Source organism: Thunnus maccoyii, chromosome 14 (assembly GCF_910596095.1).
Source record: "Thunnus maccoyii chromosome 14, fThuMac1.1, whole genome shotgun sequence".
NCBI classification, from domain to species: domain Eukaryota; kingdom Metazoa; phylum Chordata; class Actinopteri; order Scombriformes; family Scombridae; genus Thunnus; species Thunnus maccoyii.
Window position 1 is genome coordinate 19,233,790 of NC_056546.1, and position 18,048 is coordinate 19,251,837.

Consider the following 18,048-nt stretch of genomic DNA (forward strand, 5'->3'; position numbering starts at 1 on the left):
AACACAAGGGGAGAACTGAATGGGTTAAATAAGATACAGGTGTTCATAGATCCTCCTTCCTTCCACTCCCCTTATGAGAAACAGGTGGCCCACATGAATACAGTCCAGACCAGATGGAGTACATTTGATCATGCTTCTCTTATTTTCCGTCAAGTATCGCTTGCACGTCGTACATCATGTGAGGATAGCAGTGTTTTAGAGGGACATGGATGACCTGGATGGCGGCTGGTCGGGACCTGGGTCGCTTCTGCAGGCAGAAGCGGGGTTCAATGCGAGCTGGCCGAAGGGTGCAGGGCCAGCTTTGTCTCCGCGCTCCCAGCTGATCCTTGAGATCCTCATGGTGATCATGTGTTTGGGCGCTGTGACAGGTATAGAAACTATTGAAATGTTATCTATTTATTTATTTAACAAAACTTCTAACTTATTCTTATTCTAGTTCCAACCTTTTTATATTCAAACTGTCCCTAAAGGGCATCTTACTTACTTTTTCAAATTCACATAAATACAGTATTTCTACAGTATTTCCTTCTTCCAGCGCATTATTTATAGTTCACGTGACTAACACAGTGATCATATTCAATTTGTATCTTTTAATCTTTCATAATTTTAGTTACATTCTCCTGTAATTCAGCGTGAAATATTTTGGATATTAAAATTCTAAACTACTAAAATTCTGGCACTACTCAAAAGACACACCCTTTATGAAAAAGGCATTGTAACTAATAGCTTTAGTAATGGTTAGGCTGATGGTTATCATTTACTAATGCTTTAAGCTTTAATAAGAACTATCAGGTTTTGCTTTTGCTTGTGTTTATTCTCCTCCAGCATGGTACAGTGTCTTAGTTGGAAGAATACTCCAATAGACCATTTAACCTTTGACCTTATAAAGCCACAGAGTATCTAAACCAAAATGTATTTTATGAACAACCTATTAGCATATAACAGCAGACTTGATTGATTGTTATGCAAGCATTAGACATGAATGACTTATTTAAAACTGTAGAATTGATGGTTTAGACCTATTACACTTTATAAATGACTCATTAACGTGTGTGACATCAGACTTGATGAGTTATTAGAAGAAATGATTTATTATTAATTATTAGAAGAAGAAATTCATGATCCTTTATAATGACTTTGCAGAACTGATGTTAAAAAATTAGATCAAGTAACTTTCATTAATGATTTGGAAAAAAGCAAAACCAAAAAGTAGTTCTTAATAATGCTTATAACTGATCTATAAAGCAATATCCACTAATACATGAAGTAGAATAAAATAGTGAAGAAAAAATAAATTCATGTAGGGATTATTTCCTCTGTAGAAAGGCCTGAATATTACCTGGAGACTGAGAAATGAGTGCACTGTCTCTGGAGAGTGAGCTGTTAATTTTTCAAGTGTAATGCTTTCACAAAAATATCAGTCACGTTTCAAAATCTGACCATTAAACCAGAACTATCTGCACTTTAAATCTAGTAAGACTTATTAAACAGAGATAAAATATACTTGCCTGACTGCTCAGTTCATTAAAAGTCAAGGTCCGTGACTGTTGTATTTAGATCAAACAAGAGTATCACAAACTGTCCAAAACTGCCTGAATTGAGTAGTTAAATGCTGGTTCACTACTGTGAAGCTTTTCATCTCTATTTGTGATGTTGGACGGTGTGCTTGTGTGGTCTAATCCAACCAGTCTGATCTCTGTGTCATTGTGTATTGTATTTTTGTGTATAGGTAATATACTTGTCATTGTTATCGTGGCCACAACCAAGACTTTCCACTCAGTGACATCAGTGCTGATCATGAACCTGGCCATCAGTGACCTCCTGGTGGGCGTTGGAGTGATGCCATTTGTTGCTTTGTCCATCATGAACCGTGGATGGGTGGACTGTACTGTACGTCACCTCTGTCTGAAACACACAGTCACAGCTTTAGTGTCTGACTCTCATTTTGACATTTCCTTTGGTCCACTGGTGATGATGTTCTGTTTCATGCTGATGTGTTGCTCCCTCTCCTGTTTGACAGGACCTTTGTTTGTACGTGGGCTACACCTCCTCTGTGTACTGTACAGCCTCTGTACTGACACTGGCTGCTATTGCCCTTGATCGCTACCACTCCATCATGGACTGCCTGCGCTACAGCTCTCGCTGCACCCTGTGGAGGACCTCTGCTGTGGTCCTGTGGATCTGGCTGCAGGCGCTGGCCACCAGCTGCCCTCCCCTGCTGGGTTGGAGCTCTGTCAGCTACGTGGTTCCTATGTACAGCTGTGCAGTCAACTGGGCCAGCAGTCCCAGCTACACGGCTTTTATGGCTGCCCTCTCCTACGTCGTGCCGGCTGTGGTCATCCTCTTCTGCTATGTGAACATTGTCAAGGTGGCCCGCAGCCACGCCAGAAGGATTCATACTTTAGAGGACTCTGTCCAACGCAGCAGGAATCCAAACTCTGCCTTTGCTCCTGGTGATTTATCTCAACAGCACTGTGGGAGCCTCCACAGACCCTCTAGACTGATCAATCATATAAGTGGACAGTTTGTTTCTGAGTTCAGTAGTGAGGAAAGAAATTATCACAACCCTGCTCTCCCTGATTCTACTACAGAACAGAGTAACCCTTCATCCAGACGTTTGTTCTCCTTCCTGGCTCAGAGCGCCTCCCAGCCACCCCTGCAGAACTCCCAGCAGCAACACAATCACCATGGACTGGTGCGTCTCTTTATGGTCATCTCAGCATTCTTCCTGTGCTGGACACCTTACATAGGAGTTGCTCTGGTTCAAGCCACAGAAACTGCAATCTCAGGCCAATCCAGCCTGGTCCCACCGTCTGCTGTTACCTTCTCCTACTGGCTGGTGTTGCTGAACTCTGACATCAATCCTCTGCTCTATGCTCTGCTTAGCAAACGTTTCCAGTGCGCTCTGCAGGGACTAAGGCAAAAACTGAGAGCCCGCCTGGGGAGTGTGGTGGGCAGGGGAGGGGAGGTCAGAGCGGAGGGTGATGATGGACGGAGCAGCGACCCCTGCACTCTGACCACCACCCATCCGGGTCCTCCCTCCATCTCTGAGAGTTCAATATGTGACGACTCTAAGTATTGCTCCTCAGTTTTTACTGTTAGCACGGACTTCAGACGTCATTCTGATGAGCATCTTTGCAGAGTGTGTCAACCTGAAAGTACCTCCCCGTCCCACATGTGGCAAGACTCTAGTGGTGACAGGAGGGTGAACTGCCTGCAGGTCCCCTCTAGGCTACAGGAGGGCAGCAGACTACCATTCTCTGCTCTGACCAAGGAGCGGCAGGCTACTTTCTTCTACGGACAGATTACAGTGAGAGTGGAGCATGATGTTTGTTAGCCTTCTTCAGTTGCTGTTGCAAGAAAACTTTTACCAGTGGAATTCAGATATATCTTACTGGCATACATTGAACCACAGCTGGTTTGCAACATTGAACTTACAAATATCAAACAGATTTATAGCTAAAATCTCTACAACTTACTGCTACCTTGTGATAGCAGGTGAAGAACTACATGGACAAAGGCGAGAAAAAAACAAACCTGGACAATGAAATGTATTGAAAAGAAATATTTTATATAGTACATGTGATTACACTTGAAGACACCCAACAGTAGATCTAATAAACCCATCATTTATTCACACTCTAAATATTTCTTCCTCAAATGTGATAATCATATGTTGCATCTCAGTGTAAAAATCATCATTCCTTACAAAGGTTTACATTTATGTCTAGCAATAATTCCAGAGGAATACAATATTATTATTTATTGTCATAGAGAATGACAATGGGAAACAGTGCTAATGTACTCTATTGCAAAACAAAGAAAAGGCAGTGAAGTGGGCTTGTCAGCTGTATCTGCTTGTACAGTATGTGCATGCTCGTCCTGTAGATGTCACTCACTGTCCCCTCGGGTTAGTCAGCAACCAAATGCAAAAATATAAAAGAAAAGGCTGTTACGATGCGACAAGAGTTTGTCCCCCCCCCCAAAAAAATAGCAACGTGGTCAGATGAGTACAAGAGGGGTAGTATTAACAGTCTCTCTGCAGCAGTCTGCGGTGGCACTGTAAAAAACAGACAGCACATAGCGAGCATGTGTGGTCGAGTGATGTTCATACATTCACAACAAGGCAGTTTCCACCGATCACTTTACAAGGCGCGTGCCTCCGTTGCTGTCAGGCTCGTCTCGGTTGTTAAATTGCCTCAGAAATGTGATAAATGAAAACAGATACAGTAAGACTTTTTTTTTTTTGGACTTGACAAGTGTGAGCCATTGTGTCAACATATCTCTCCTAAAGCCACAGTGAGACAGTTTCAATCTACTGTCTGTTATTTTCAAAATAAATATGTTTAACTGATAATTGCTGCAGATTTGTTTGTGGGCATATGAGTCTAGAAAGCTAAATGTGATAGGAATTCAAAAGGAGACTCAGTGTTAGCTATGACTGATGTTCAAAGTAGTTAAAGGGGTAGTTCCAAGTTTTCATTAAGCCTATTTGCCTTTTTTTTATAAACTATTAGTGCTTTCAGTCTGTCTAAAGATTGGGATACCTGGAGCATTAACTGTGAAACCTACTTAATAGTTTAGATAGATAATGGATGATCGAAAGAAAATCGCTTTATGTGTGGACTGAAAGCACTCACACTTCACGACAATCCAGGCTGAGACAAATCTCAACCATCCCATGCATTGGAAAGCTATGCAGCAGAGATACTGGTTTTAGATCTCTTGTGACTAAACTGTGGGCCTGAGCAACCAATATCAGCATTGACTTTTAGGGACTTTAGCCCCAGGAAAGCACATAACCACAAGGGGCCAATCAGTGTGGTCAAAAAGGACCTGACCTTCTCTCACTGGTTGAACAGAGAGAGAGAGAGAGAGAGGCGAAGTGGAAGCTTCTTGAGTGCAGATTGATCCTCAGATGTCCAGACAGGTCCCTTCACACCAGATGAGCCCATCGAGTTGACAGCTCCAGGACATCCAAGGTGTGAAATACAGCTATGTACAGTGCACGAAAGGCATGTATTTGTCATGAAGTTTACACCTGAGGGATGCCACTGTGGGCCTCCCTTTTGTTTTCAGGCATTCAGCATTTTTAGGCATTCGTCTTTGGATCTTAAAGGTGTGTAAATGTGTACATGTTAAAGCCAGCAAGTCCACAAGGTGTTAAGCCTGCCCAAAAAAAGTGTCTTGTCTCTTTTTCTCAGAGCTGAAGAATATCAGGCAAGTTGGCAAGTCTTCCCAGGTGCAAGTATATAGTGAACCAATGGAATGATTTAGAGGTACAACAAAATTTATAAATTACTTAATCAGTTATACCTGATCATTTTTTGGGTAGGAAGGATTACGATTGATATGAGTCCATGCACCAACTCCGATAACTTCTGAGTGGAATGGACAGCAAATGAAGGAACAATGATACACAATGTGTGCCTCTTGCGTCGCTCCTCTTGGCCAAAACGTTACAGATCAGAGGCAGTCCAAAACATTTCTTTTTTTTTCACCCAGGAAGCTGCGGGAAAGAGAGGGCAGGGCACCAGGCAGGTCATGGCAATCAAATGTCCTGACATTAACACTAAGATGTATAAATGTGTCTCCCTCCCTGTGTGTGTGTGTGTGTGTGTGTTTGTGTGTGTGTGTGTGTGTGTGTGTGTGTGTGTGTGTGTGTGTGTGTGTGTGTTTGCGTGGTAATATTTCGTGGTGTCAATGTGCAAATGTTGACATGGAGGTCCTGGTTCTCCCTCTCCAATTGAGCCCTGTGGTGGCGTTTGCCTCTCCACTGCCCTCTGCTGGCTCATCACGTTTGCGCAGCTTGGTGCTGAGCTGGATGATACACTGGTCCCAGTCCTCTGGTAACAGCAGCATGAGGAAGCCCAGGCAAATGATGAACACAGCAATGAGGCGCACTGTGTTGAAATTAATTTCACATGTGTAGAGGTCCACCACTGTACATGAATGAGGATGCATTAGTATGAGCGTATGCAGGAATTTGTAAATATTGCAATGAACAAATAATAATTTACTGTATTCATGTAAACCAAAGTGGTATGTCAATCACTATAAATCAGTTTGAATGCTTGTTACATAAAATGACAAATATACAATGAAAAGGGAACCCAATTTGAATTTTATACATCATTAATAGAGATGATAACTTTGGGGGATTTCAGTGTCAATAAATATTAAATGGGGACCAGAAAAAAGGTTAAGTCTGGGAGGAAAGCCAAGACACTTACTGGCATTTACAGGAACACTTAAGACGATGCCAAGGGAGATAAACGTTGGATAGGTTATCGCAATACCAAAGTTCACCAGGACGTTGAAAGCTGTGTGAAGAAGCAGAATCAGACCATCAGCAGCAGACACACACACACACACACACAATGAGTGTCAAACCACTACACTGGGCAAAATGATATTTATGGATTACATCACTACAGTATCGGGTTCATGTACAATGTTGTGTTATATATGTTTGCATACCAAAAAGCAGGCCTGCAACCCCACAGAGGTAGGCCCAGGGGATGTCTTGAGGTGAGCCAATGTACTCCACATGTGTAAAATACAGAATGACCGGCACAAAGCTGACAAAAACAAAGTTGGCACTTCCAACGATGGTCAGGAAGAGTGCAGCCTCTCCGAATTTAGCACTGCCCAGGACCATCTTGAAGAGTACCTGAAGAGAAGGAACGAGTAGACTTATGAACAGAATGCACAAGATTTATAGCTAAAATGCGCAGAATCTGCCCCCCTAAGGAGCAGCGAGGTACTGCAGAGGGCAAACCTGCCAAGTACCTGCCATGTGTCTGGCACAGGGCCACTGCTGTCTGTTTATCACATTAGGCAGCACAGACATCAGGGCAGAGGAGACCAGAGCCCGTCAAAATATAGCTATCTGTCCCGTAACCTCCTTGATCAGGACATCACAGCCAGAGGCCAGCAAGCAAACGCGCACATATCACACGCTTCTGTCAGCTGAGCCTTACGCTTCATAATCTCCTCCCGTCTTCTGCCACCTGGTTACATAAGTAGAATGGAGCAGGTCCAGGATTTCTTATATAAGACAGAATTATTCATACTTATGTTTAGCTATGTTTACATTTTTTTTTATTCCACTGCAAATGAAGGTGTCACTATAAGGGAGTTTTATGGTAGAACGCTATTTATTACATAAAGCTTGATTTAAACGCTCTTTTCAGTAAATCAAATGCAAACAAATACCTTGTAGAGTGCTGACATTGAAGCAGAGGCGACGACCAAAGTAATGCCGATGACTGAGTGGCTGTGGAATCCATCTGCATAGGTCATCATTACGATGCCTGCTATGGCCAAGATAGCAGCTACTATCTGTAGAGAGAGAGACAGAAAGGGAGGAACATCAGTGAAAGACGGATGGACAACATGCTGCTCACAGTGTGGTGATAAAGACGCCTGAGCCGTCTCTGCTGCGTAGGGACACAGCAGGCACACATGGCCTCTACTTTGTTATTCACTGCAGAAATCACAAGCTTCACAGGACCAGACTTGTAATGTTGTAATTAATATATGGGTTTTATTTTATAGTCAGCAGACTGTTGATGTGATATTTATGCAGGCAAACACAAGCACATGACACACTTGGAATAAAATCTGTTCTCAGATTCCCAGTGCAAGTGCTTCCAATGCAGGACAGGCAGCTTCTCCAGTGTTGGGTTGATTGTCTGACATTGATTTCCGTTGCTCTGCCATCATGTTTACATACCAAATATCCCCCTCGATCCACCAGCCCCTTGCTTCTTCTCACACACTCACTCCCACTCCTCCCCCGTCTCTGCGATTATCACAGCTTCAAGATGGCACCGAACCATCTGTTCTGTTTCCTACCAGAACCGAAATCTTTCACCTATCACGTTTACAGTGTTTGTCTTTGCTGCATGTTCGGGTCTATGTGGCCATTAACTGTGCATGCAAATGTGTTGGGCTGAAGAACATAGCGACAAGGTGCAGTCCAGCTGAGCGGATTAGCTCTGCATTAAGGAAGTGTCAGGAAGATAAATGAGCCGAGTGTTTTTGCTCGGACAAAGCCCTTGGGCACCTTTGGCGAAATGGCTCTTTCTGCACTGCAGGCTGCCTGTCAGTCACAGCTACACCTTTCATTTCTAGAGAAGGACTGTTTGCTTACAGTGTCAGCGACCCTGCTAGTGTTAGTGTTTCAGTTTCTCAAGATGTTTCAGGACAATGTGAGGGGTCAGAGGGGGAAAGGATCATGACTACATCTAATCCTGCGCAGACTCAACATGTTTATGACACACCTGAACATTAGGCAGCTTAGGTGATTACAGTGTATCACTGAAACAGCTGGCATCTCTGTTTAACAAGGACGAATTAGCTTCCCCCATCTCTCTCTCTCTCTCCTCCTTCACTTTCATGACAAACTCGTCCAACATCCCCTGCATTGCTGCAGACATTCAAGCACTGCAATCTGCACCACCAAGCCAGAATGAGAGAGAAAAAGAGAGAGAGAGAGAGAGAGAGGCTGGGGGTGTAAGAGAGAGAGAAGCAGGATTATTACAGTATTTGTCTCTTACTGAGGCCTTTCTTCGCAGATAATGGGGGTGGGAAGAAGGGGGCAGCACTGGAGAAATATTGGGTGGTTGTGAGTGTGTTGAAGAAAAAAAATGGGGGGAAAATCCATTCTGCAGAGTGCAGCATGGCTGAGGCGTGCCATTGGAGGACAGCAGGAGATGCCTTAATTCACAAAGCTAAGCCGTTATTCTTGCTTCTTCTCTCTCCTCATCCGGACAAAAACAGCGACAAATAAGCAGGCACTCACAGCAGGGGGTACCTTTGAATGACATGGTGATCACTGGAGGGAAATGACGCTGTCACAGTAACGTTCTCTCTGCTCGACTGTGCTGCGTGTGTAAGCTCACACATATACTTGTAAACTCAGTCAGAGAAACCCGACACAGATTATTTGCATTCCTTTGGGAGTTACATATTAAGTTTTTTTTGTCATCATGAGTGAACTGCTGCACAATAGAGATTATATAGAGGACACATTTTAAAACCACCCTTAACCACATAGCTTAGAGGAAATAGTGGAATTATCTCCCTCCACTGAAGCAAAGTAAGACAGTAAGAAGCACAATGGCAAGTGAATGTTATCCTGTTTTCTCATGTTATCTAACATACATACCTGAATGATATATTATCAGATAATATTGGCTTATCACAGATATACCTGTATTGGTGCACACATCTGCAGATAATGCAAACAGACATAGAACATATGACATAAACAGTATCAAGTATCAGCCCATATTTTTTCTTTTTTTTTTCTTTTTTTTCAAATATTTTTTATATATTTTTTATTGCCAATATATAATATTGGTAATAGCCTCAAAATTTCGTACGTTTGTCAAGCTCTAATCTTATGTAAATTTAGTCCATCTGAGACTGTTATTCAAGATAAAGGGGATTCAATTAAAAGATAATATCACTTCATATTGTCATTTCTGAGAACCAAAAGCTACACACATACAGACAAGTGACAAATTAAAGGAAAAACCAGTACAGAATGCTGAATTCTTGACCCCTACAGTGAGGGGATCTGGTGGCTCTGTTATGCTGTGGGGGGCATTTTGTTGTCATGGTTTGGGTCCACTTGTCCCCTTAGAGGGAAGGGTCACTGCAAATCAATACCAAGTTGTTCTGAGTGATCACCTTTATCCTACGATGAAACATTTCTATCCTGATGGGAGTGGTCTCTTCCAGGATGACAATATAGACAACAACCCACACACAAAGCTACTCACCCTGACCCCCATGAAGCGGTCTCTGAGTACAATCCAAGAGAGCAGGAAGACAAAGGCCTTGTTACAACAGAAGAGTGCTGACACATCTGTTGTGTTGATCTTCCTGAGGGCCTGCAGGTACAGGTAATTGGTGAGGATCCACAACACGCCAAAGGGAGCTACCTTGGTGAAAAACACCTTGGGGGTCAGCCCATCGTCCCCGAAAAACCTACAACACTCCCTGTGCAGAAACATCACACAGAGCACAGTGTTAGCATATTGAAAATGCGGTACAACTAATTTAAGAGTTGATAAATAGTATTATGGTTTGGGAGTTTAATCAATATTTATGAATATAAACAGCTTTGTTGATACCAGTGAGACCACAGACTCTAATCAGTGATGAGTTCGGTTTGTGAAGTAATTTCCACTTAAATTGCACTGCAGTGCATGTGGGACCAAATCCCCTCTACTAAAAAAGAAAAAAGTAAATATCAACGAATACAATCAGATCTGCCAAAAGGTATTTCAGTTAAATATAAATGAGCTAAAATTCAATTCAAAACAATATTTTTCTCTTATATATGATTTTATATGATTTGTCTTTGCCAAAATCTGGTTATGCTGTTTTCACTTGAGAGTGTAAATATAAATCAGGGCAATATTTAGGTTCCACGTAAAAAAAAGGAAAGTGCATTGTGTTATTAAACTGTGTGAAACAATTTGATAGTCTGTCAACACTTGGTCAGACTTCAGATACATGCGCTCTTCCTGAGGGGCAAAAGTAGCTGACAAATACACTCAGCATGGCCAAGTACTGGGATAGTTTCTGCTGCAACAGCATGGCATAAAAAAATATTGGTGAATCACAAAAAAAGCTGGCAGTTCACTTCAACCAGTGCTAGAAGTCTGTTGTCTCCTGATCCAGGCTGTTGCTGCGGCTGCCAAGGAGAGCACCACATATTTCAGTGAAGCTCCTGTGAAAGTGCAGTGGCTTAAGTCCAATACAACAAGCATGTCTTTTATGGAATAATAAGTTTGATTGACTGTGCGTTACATAATGTCAGATGAGACTGACACATCTGAAAAAAAAAAGTCTTCCTCCTCTTTCAGCGTGACTTGAAAAGACTGTGAGTTCAGTTTCTGGATGTTAAGTTCCATGTGGGTGTAATGCTGGAGGGTCTAACACGTCAATATTTTATAAATCCACCAGGGACATACAGTGCACATATATCTGTGTCTGGTATTTATGCATGATGACTCAGTCTGCTGAGAAACATCTAAAAAAAACATTAAATTGCACAGAACAGAGCAGCCAGGTTAACCCTTCATTGTTCTTTCCAAGCTCATGTCTGTGAGATGCATAAACGATTATCATGCCTAACTGTGGAGGCTTCTGATTGGAATATGCTCCCCATCAATAACAAACAGATCAAACGTAGATTTTCTTTTAAAAGTTACTGAAACAAAAATTGATTAATCTCATATAGATGTTATTGTGTTTTTGCTGTTTTTGGAACCTTTGTTTTTATTCTCTTTGTGTATTTGTGACAATTTTGTTTTTGTTTCATTGTAGGTTAGATTGTACAGTGTGATTTAATTATTGTTTTTATTGTTGTTGTTTTTGTGTGAACCCCAGGGAGACTAGCAACGACTTTATGGAAGGTAATGGGGATCCAAATAAGGAATAAAGTCTATAAGGAATCATAGCCAGCTGGGTCTCTATGGAGGTACTGAGAGCAAAAAAGCCTGTAAACTGAATCTGATGAAAGACAATGAACAGTCAGTGTGCTGACATTTAGTAAATGTTATCTTCTAAGAAGTGATTCAACTTCAGAGGCTGATAATTGAGACAAGTATGAGGCTTAGTCCTGAGGTCATTTTTCATCCAATATCTTCACTAAATTCTGGCATGAGTCTGGACTTGATCCCAGTCCAGAGGAGTTTTTAAATGTGTACAAAAGAAACTGTAGGTTTTGAAATATTTGAAATGGACGAACATACTGCCAGTCTACAAGCAACTGGCCTGACAGTCTATGCGTCACACTCCTTGCAATGTGAGAGAGGAACCAAACTGTGACATTAAGACTCTATCAATATACTTGATCCCTAATCCTGTCCACTCTCTTACTATGTTTTGAAATATTCTGCTTCACAAGAGATTTTGTTGCACCACACTGCTGTGAGCCAACAATAAGATTTATTCTTCCACTCTCAAACTACACAACTCCCCTCTTTCCCCCCTCTGCCAAGAAATAACATTAATGCATTTTTGAGATATTGGCATTTTAACTGCTACTGTTTACATTGTGTCACATAGTTTCCCCTGAAAGCATCTGGCCCTGAGAAACCGATGAAGCAGCAACAACTGAGGAGTGGCAGGTAGCACATTTATCCTGCTGAATACTGAGGAGTAATATTGTTATGAATCAGCCCCTGATAGCTGAGTCTGCATGGAAAATGAACCTTTATAAATGCAACACAAATTCAGTCAATATCTTATTAAAGTCTGTCACTATTTCATTAAACACAACAGAAACACCTTCAAATCTAAGCATACAATGATAATATTGTTATATAAATACTGTCTGTTGTGAAAAAGTTCAACACACTTCACTTAAAGTCAATTACATCTGCCTCTGTATGTCTTTTTGAATATAGATGGATCAGAAACAAAGATAAGATGTGAAGTGTGAGGTTCTCTTTAAATATATCACTTGTTTTTGACTTAAAGCAGACAACAGGATTGAATACAGTACCAGTCAAAAATTGGATGCACTTTGATTGGTACTGTATATCAAAATAAATCTTGGAAGAATGAAAAGTTTTCTAATTGTTTCACACACTTTGGCAGGAGAATCTTCCTCTAAAGTCTGTTTATGGCTTGTTTTAGTATTCAAATTAGTCTAAATACCAAAAAGGGACATGGGTATGCACTGATACCTGCATGGTTTTACTTGGTGCTCACATACTTGTGTGTATTTCTTGTCTGGAGGATTAAGATTGAAAAAGGCATCGGTTGTTGGTTGTTGTTTAGTTGACAGTGAGACAGTGAAATATGATCCAGGAAGTCCAGTTGGAGTAACAGGATTTTGCATTCAAATGCTAATCAGACACACAGAAAGTTATCATGACAGCAACTGTTTTATCTTTCGTCCCGACGATCACGAGGTAAGCAGTAGAAATAGTGAAATGTCTCGAAAACTATCAGATTAATTGCCGGACATTTTGGTACAGAATGGTGAATGAATGGTATTCATGTTCCCCTCAGGATGAATTGTAATAACTTCATGATTCCCCTGACTTATATCTAGCATTATGATGAGATCATTTTTTTATCTGCCTCACACAGCACCAATTTGTCATATCATCTCCTTACAGTGAAAATCCTCTCAACTCAACTGTGAAGAAAGAAGCTGCAGTAGCTATTACCAGTCTCAGGTCTCTCTTTCTTTGGCCACAATTTTTAAATAAAGCGACAGGACAGCTATTACAAATGTCAAGTTTTGGTCTCTATTTCTCCACATTGGCTGAGATTCACCAGAATGTGCGATTTGAATAAACACAAAGGAAACTGCGTGTTTGATATTCGGAGCACATCAGCTGCGGCCCAGATTCTCGTGTAAGCCCTGAAATAGGAAAAATTACATCACAGATGTGCATCAGAAATATAGTGCCAATTCCCCCGGCTCACCCACCTACTATACCTTACACCTTCTTTGTCTCTTTGTACTAAAGTAATGCAGCAGGTAGCAGAGTTATGACTTTTGTCTAAAGGCTATGATTAATGGACTGTTTCAACTGAGAAAGCGTTTTCCAACACACTTAGAAATCAAATATAAACAGGGGATGATTACGCATAACTAACAAAAATGGAAGGTAAACAACTGTAGATGAGAATACTGTTAATCTGTTTGTAATCAATATGCTAAGCTGATTAAACCTAAGGTGTGTGTTTCTTCTTCACTTGTACAGTTTAATGTTGCTTTGTGATGAAATGTGGTGTAACTGACTTCTTTCTTGGAAACATATTTCATGGATTTATTATACTTATATTATGCTGTTTTACTTGCTCATCTTAACTCATTCATATATTTCCCCAAAAGGCTTTTCAATAATTTTTAGAGATTGTGTCTGAGCATATCAAATGGTGGGTTTCATCTCTTTAAAGAACAACCCAGAAAACAACTTGTGTCCCCTCTGTAAAATGAATTCTAATGATAGCACTGCACTGTGGTCTACTGAAGCTCACGGAGGTGGAAAAATCCCTTTCGCTTCTATGACATATTTTCTTTGTTGTGCGACCAAGCATCATGCTCTTTGACTGTAGTCGATTTGACATTTACTGCGGATATTTTCCTTGATATTTTCTTGATATTAAAGCTTTTTTTGTATTTTCTGTTGCAGCTGCAGAAGAGAAATTTTGAACTGACATAACATTTATGTATTTGTCTTGTTTGTCAGAATAATAAGAACAAGCTGTGAGAAAAACACATATTTAGCAATTAAATAAACCAAAGAAATAAAAAGACAGTGTGGATTCTTAAGAAGACCCCAATGCACTAAAATTCTCTGTTATTCTCCCCTTTAATAATGGTACATTGATGTATTGTCATCATTGCTACAATATAGCACTGCTCAGGGCACTGAGATGCAGTTGTGCCCTTGCTCTTGATGCCAACCTCCATGTGAAGTCTTTGATTCAGTCCTGCTTTTTCCAACTAAGACACAACACAAAAATCTTATTTCAGTCTCAATATTTGTGAAAATTAATGCTTTTCAGCTTGTTCACCTGCCTTAGCAAATGTTCTCTATCAGTACTCCAACTGGTGCAGAACTCAGCAGCAAGGCTTTTAACAAAACTTGATCATAGATTACACATTACTCCAGTTTTAGCTACTGTTCCCTGGCTCTCTGTCACTGTTTGACCACTGGCAGGAGCCTCAGGTCTTCAGAGCAGGGACCTCTAATTGTTCCAAGGTTACTGCTGAAAACTAAAGGTGATCGTGCTTTTGCTGTTGATTTTATAACTTTTACTTTGAGTGTCCTCTCACCTGAATCTCTGTCTGGGCGTCTGCCTCTCCGGACTCTTGCACAGGTGGCCGATGTAATAGAGGGGGAAGAAGAGGCAGTTCCAGGTGGTGGCGAACCAGGTGAGGGTGAAGGGGGCGTCAAACTGCTTAAAGGTCAGCTTGGCCAGCTGAGTGGAGCCTGCCCAGGACGAGCACACACACATCACCATGGCGACCCCCCACAGGGCCTTCTGCACCTGAACGGTTGTTACTCTAATGCAGCAGTGGAGCCTCCGTCTGTTGGAGCCGGATTCTGCTCCCGCCACACCTGCAGTCGACTGTGCGTCTGTGGTGCCCACCACATTCTCCCTGGTGCGGTCTTCTCCTATAGGTGGACACACATGTGTTAGCTTGACAGGTGTACACATTCGCACTGTAAATTTATTTTAGATTGGAAATATGTAGAGACCTTTATTCCAGCTGAGAGAATACAGGTCTCTTTTAAATTTGTTTTCACATTAGGCCATTCTGATTCAAACACCCTTTTAACTACAACTGCTTTTGTGCAGAAATAATATTATACATGTACATATATACATTATTTTATTATCTTTTGCATTAAATCTGAATTTACTACTCATCCCTGAGACTCTATTATCCATCTCTTTTATTTAGCGAGTCACTTCAGGTCCTGAAATCTTTTTCAAGATAAAAATAGCTGCTTTCACAGTTTAATTGAACTTGAAGGTAATCAATCAGACATCTGAGTTAAAAGTGTGGTGATCGAGTGTGACAGGCTGCAGACAAACAAAGGACAAAAGAGGGCAGATCTGATATCCAATCCAAGACGACCTCAGCTCCTCTCCACCTCATGAGTTACAATGACGTGTGTGTGCGTGTCCGTGTGTATGTGTGTGTGTATGTGTGTCTGTGTGTGTGTGTGTGTGTGTCGTCCAGGTATGTGGAGACGTAAACCTGTTTCCTTGGTTTAAAGTTAAGGTAAGTTTAGGGTTATGTTAAGGTTAAGGTAAGGGTTAGGGTTAGGCATGTGGTGGTTATGGTTAAGGTTAGGATAAGTCTCCAGGAAATGAATGTAAGTCAATGTAATGTCCTCTGAAGTGTGCGTGTGTGTGTGTGTGTGTGTGTGTGTGTGTGTACCAGACTGCACACACATAACAACACTTAACCTTCTACTGCTCCTGTCAAAACCTGATAGCCTCCATACTTCTTCAATAACGTGTGAATCCAAGCAAAATGTTGCTGTGTTGCTTTCTGTCCCACTCACACCCACTCTGTGCTTCAAAACTGATTCACTTCCCAAGGTCATTTTGTTCCCTCGAGTCATTTAAGTTACTTCTGGATACATTGTCTAGAACACAACATCCAAGATGATCCTTCAATTCCTCAGGTCCTCTAAATGGACATTTACTCTGCTGATAAAACAAGCTACATTATTCATGCAGCAGCACTTAATTTAGACAGGCTCTCTTTATCTCTCGATTACATTGTGTATTGTCAATACATGAACATATCTTGGCTAAGACTGAAGATAACAAAGAACATTAACACTATCACCAGCAAAGCCCTACTAAATCATTTTGACCATCTTTCAGCCGAACAGACAGAGAACAAAACTCCAAGACCACGACTTTACAATCAGAGCAGCCAGAGGACAACAACCCTATATCAGCTATGTTTCATAATGATTAATGTATAATACGCTCCATGCATCCCTCATAGCTTCCTGCCTTCCAACAAGTTAAAAATGAGGGATCTCCCTAATGGTGTTTCCAGAGGTAATGATGTGCCGCAGGGAGCCTTTTGCCAATTCATCTGCATTGTACACTGCTGACTGGAATACAGAACACATTTCAAAAGGCCTCTATGAGACAAGAATAAATCTAACTTAAGTTGGAGTTAGGCTGCAGTCACATCAAATATGGCACCTTCCCCCAGGGTTGTGCAGAGGTGTGCGGAGGTGTGCGGAGGTGTGCGGAGGTGTGCGGAGGTGTGCGGATGTGTGCGCGTGTTTATTTGTGCTTTAGTAACCGCCATGAAACAATCAGAAAATAACGTTTTATTTCTCTGATTCACTGCTTTGTTCTTGCTACCGCCGCTCCCTCTTTTCATTCACTCTCTAGCTCGCTCGATCACCGCTGCTCTCTCTCTCCCTCTCTCTCTCTCTCTCTCTCGTGCACTCAGCTCCCTCATGCTCTCTCTCTCTGTTTCTCTCATCTTTTTTAAAATGAGTCTGGAAGCCGATAACAAAGTCAACAAGTAAACAAGGTTCTTCTTCGCATGGGCGTCTTCACTCTGATTGCCAGCTTACGTGATTGGCCATCACAGTGTTAGGTTGCATTTCAGCAAAAGTGGATTCCAGCTCAACTTCTTGCCAGACTGCCGCTGCGTTTTTTTGCTGAACCCCAGCAGTCCCCACTACCGCAGCCTAAATGCACTACCCCCGTTCAAATGAATGGGGGGACTGCTGTTTTTTCTGCATTGCCAGATTCGGTGTGAATGTGGCCTTACACTGTGAAGATGATTATTGTTTGGCACAGACTCATATCAGCAAGACACTGAACCTTAATATATTATTCAGCTGTCCTGTCTCAGTTTAGCTCCATACCTTCTGTAGTCTGTCTTCATGTTGAGGCGATCCGTGTAATCAAAGGGAAACCTACTATCTAATATAAGGTTCGCTGTGCATTTTACAAAATAGCTGAATAAGAGGGCATCCATCACACCCAATGAGGCGGCTCATTCTTCCAGGGAGAGCTGCCTATGACCTTGCCAGGTGGTCTCATCATTTCACAGATTAACTTCCCTGATGACTATCACCCTCGATGCTAATGCCTTGGCTTCCCCGGGCTCTCTGCTGAATGCACAAGAGATTCATTTTCTATTTATATTACAAAAAAAAAAGAAAACGTGTTGCAATTAAGATGAAATTATACTGTACTGTTTGGGCACCCTTAACAATACTCTCTGCTGTGGCAAAAGCACTTGACAGCACTAACAGTCCTGAGGCAAATTTGGCAGCAATGAAAGATGATTCAAGATCATTGTCTGTTGTTGCAACAAAATGATGAATCAGCAAAGACCCATAAGACACAGACACACACAGATGTCTATCAAAGTCTTGGACACAAGAGTGAGAATTGAGTTTCTCTATTTTGAGCTCCGAGTCTCTTTGTCTTGTTCTGAAGGTCATCTCTTGTTTACGCTGCCCAGTTTTTGTCCTTCCTGGGCCTCCATCCCACATC

General features: G+C 41.6%; 2 protein-coding genes across 4 annotated transcripts in view; one reads left to right on the forward strand and one right to left on the reverse strand.

The window, feature by feature from the left end:
- Positions 1-32: 32 nt before the first annotated feature.
- Positions 33-3,471, forward strand: LOC121911384 (5-hydroxytryptamine receptor 1D). Its single transcript, XM_042432787.1, has 3 exons — positions 33-368; positions 1,730-1,890; positions 2,021-3,471. The coding sequence occupies exons 1-3, from the start codon at positions 206-208 to the stop codon at positions 3,335-3,337; spliced, it is 1,641 nt and encodes a 546-aa protein (XP_042288721.1). The 5' UTR covers positions 33-205; the 3' UTR covers positions 3,338-3,471.
- A 79-nt stretch (positions 3,472-3,550) lies between these two features.
- The window catches only part of slc35f3b (solute carrier family 35 member F3b), a 51,565-nt gene continuing 37,067 nt past the window's right edge, over positions 3,551-18,048 (reverse strand). For all 3 annotated transcript variants that reach the window (XM_042432788.1, XM_042432789.1, XM_042432790.1), the window contains 6 exons: positions 14,828-15,170; positions 9,795-10,014; positions 7,219-7,344; positions 6,481-6,673; positions 6,234-6,323; positions 3,551-5,942 (listed from right to left, as the gene is read on the reverse strand). In XM_042432788.1, coding sequence (XP_042288722.1) covers positions 5,701-5,942; positions 6,234-6,323; positions 6,481-6,673; positions 7,219-7,344; positions 9,795-10,014; positions 14,828-15,170 — 1,214 coding nt within the window. In that variant the 3' untranslated portion in view covers positions 3,551-5,700. The remainder of the gene's footprint in view (positions 5,943-6,233; positions 6,324-6,480; positions 6,674-7,218; positions 7,345-9,794; positions 10,015-14,827; positions 15,171-18,048) is intronic.

What these genes read in the sequence shown, in the direction of transcription:
- LOC121911384 (XM_042432787.1), top strand. Translation starts at nt 206, where the DNA reads ATGGATGACCTGGATGGCGGCTGGTCGGGACCTGGGTCGCTTCTGCAG. An exon ending in GTGTTTGGGCGCTGTGACAG is followed by an intron (nt 369 to 1,729) that starts GTATAGAAACTA and finishes TTTTGTGTATAG; the next exon opens with GTAATATACTTGTCATTGTT. An exon ending in GTGGATGGGTGGACTGTACT is followed by an intron (nt 1,891 to 2,020) that starts GTACGTCACCTC and finishes CCTGTTTGACAG; the next exon opens with GACCTTTGTTTGTACGTGGG.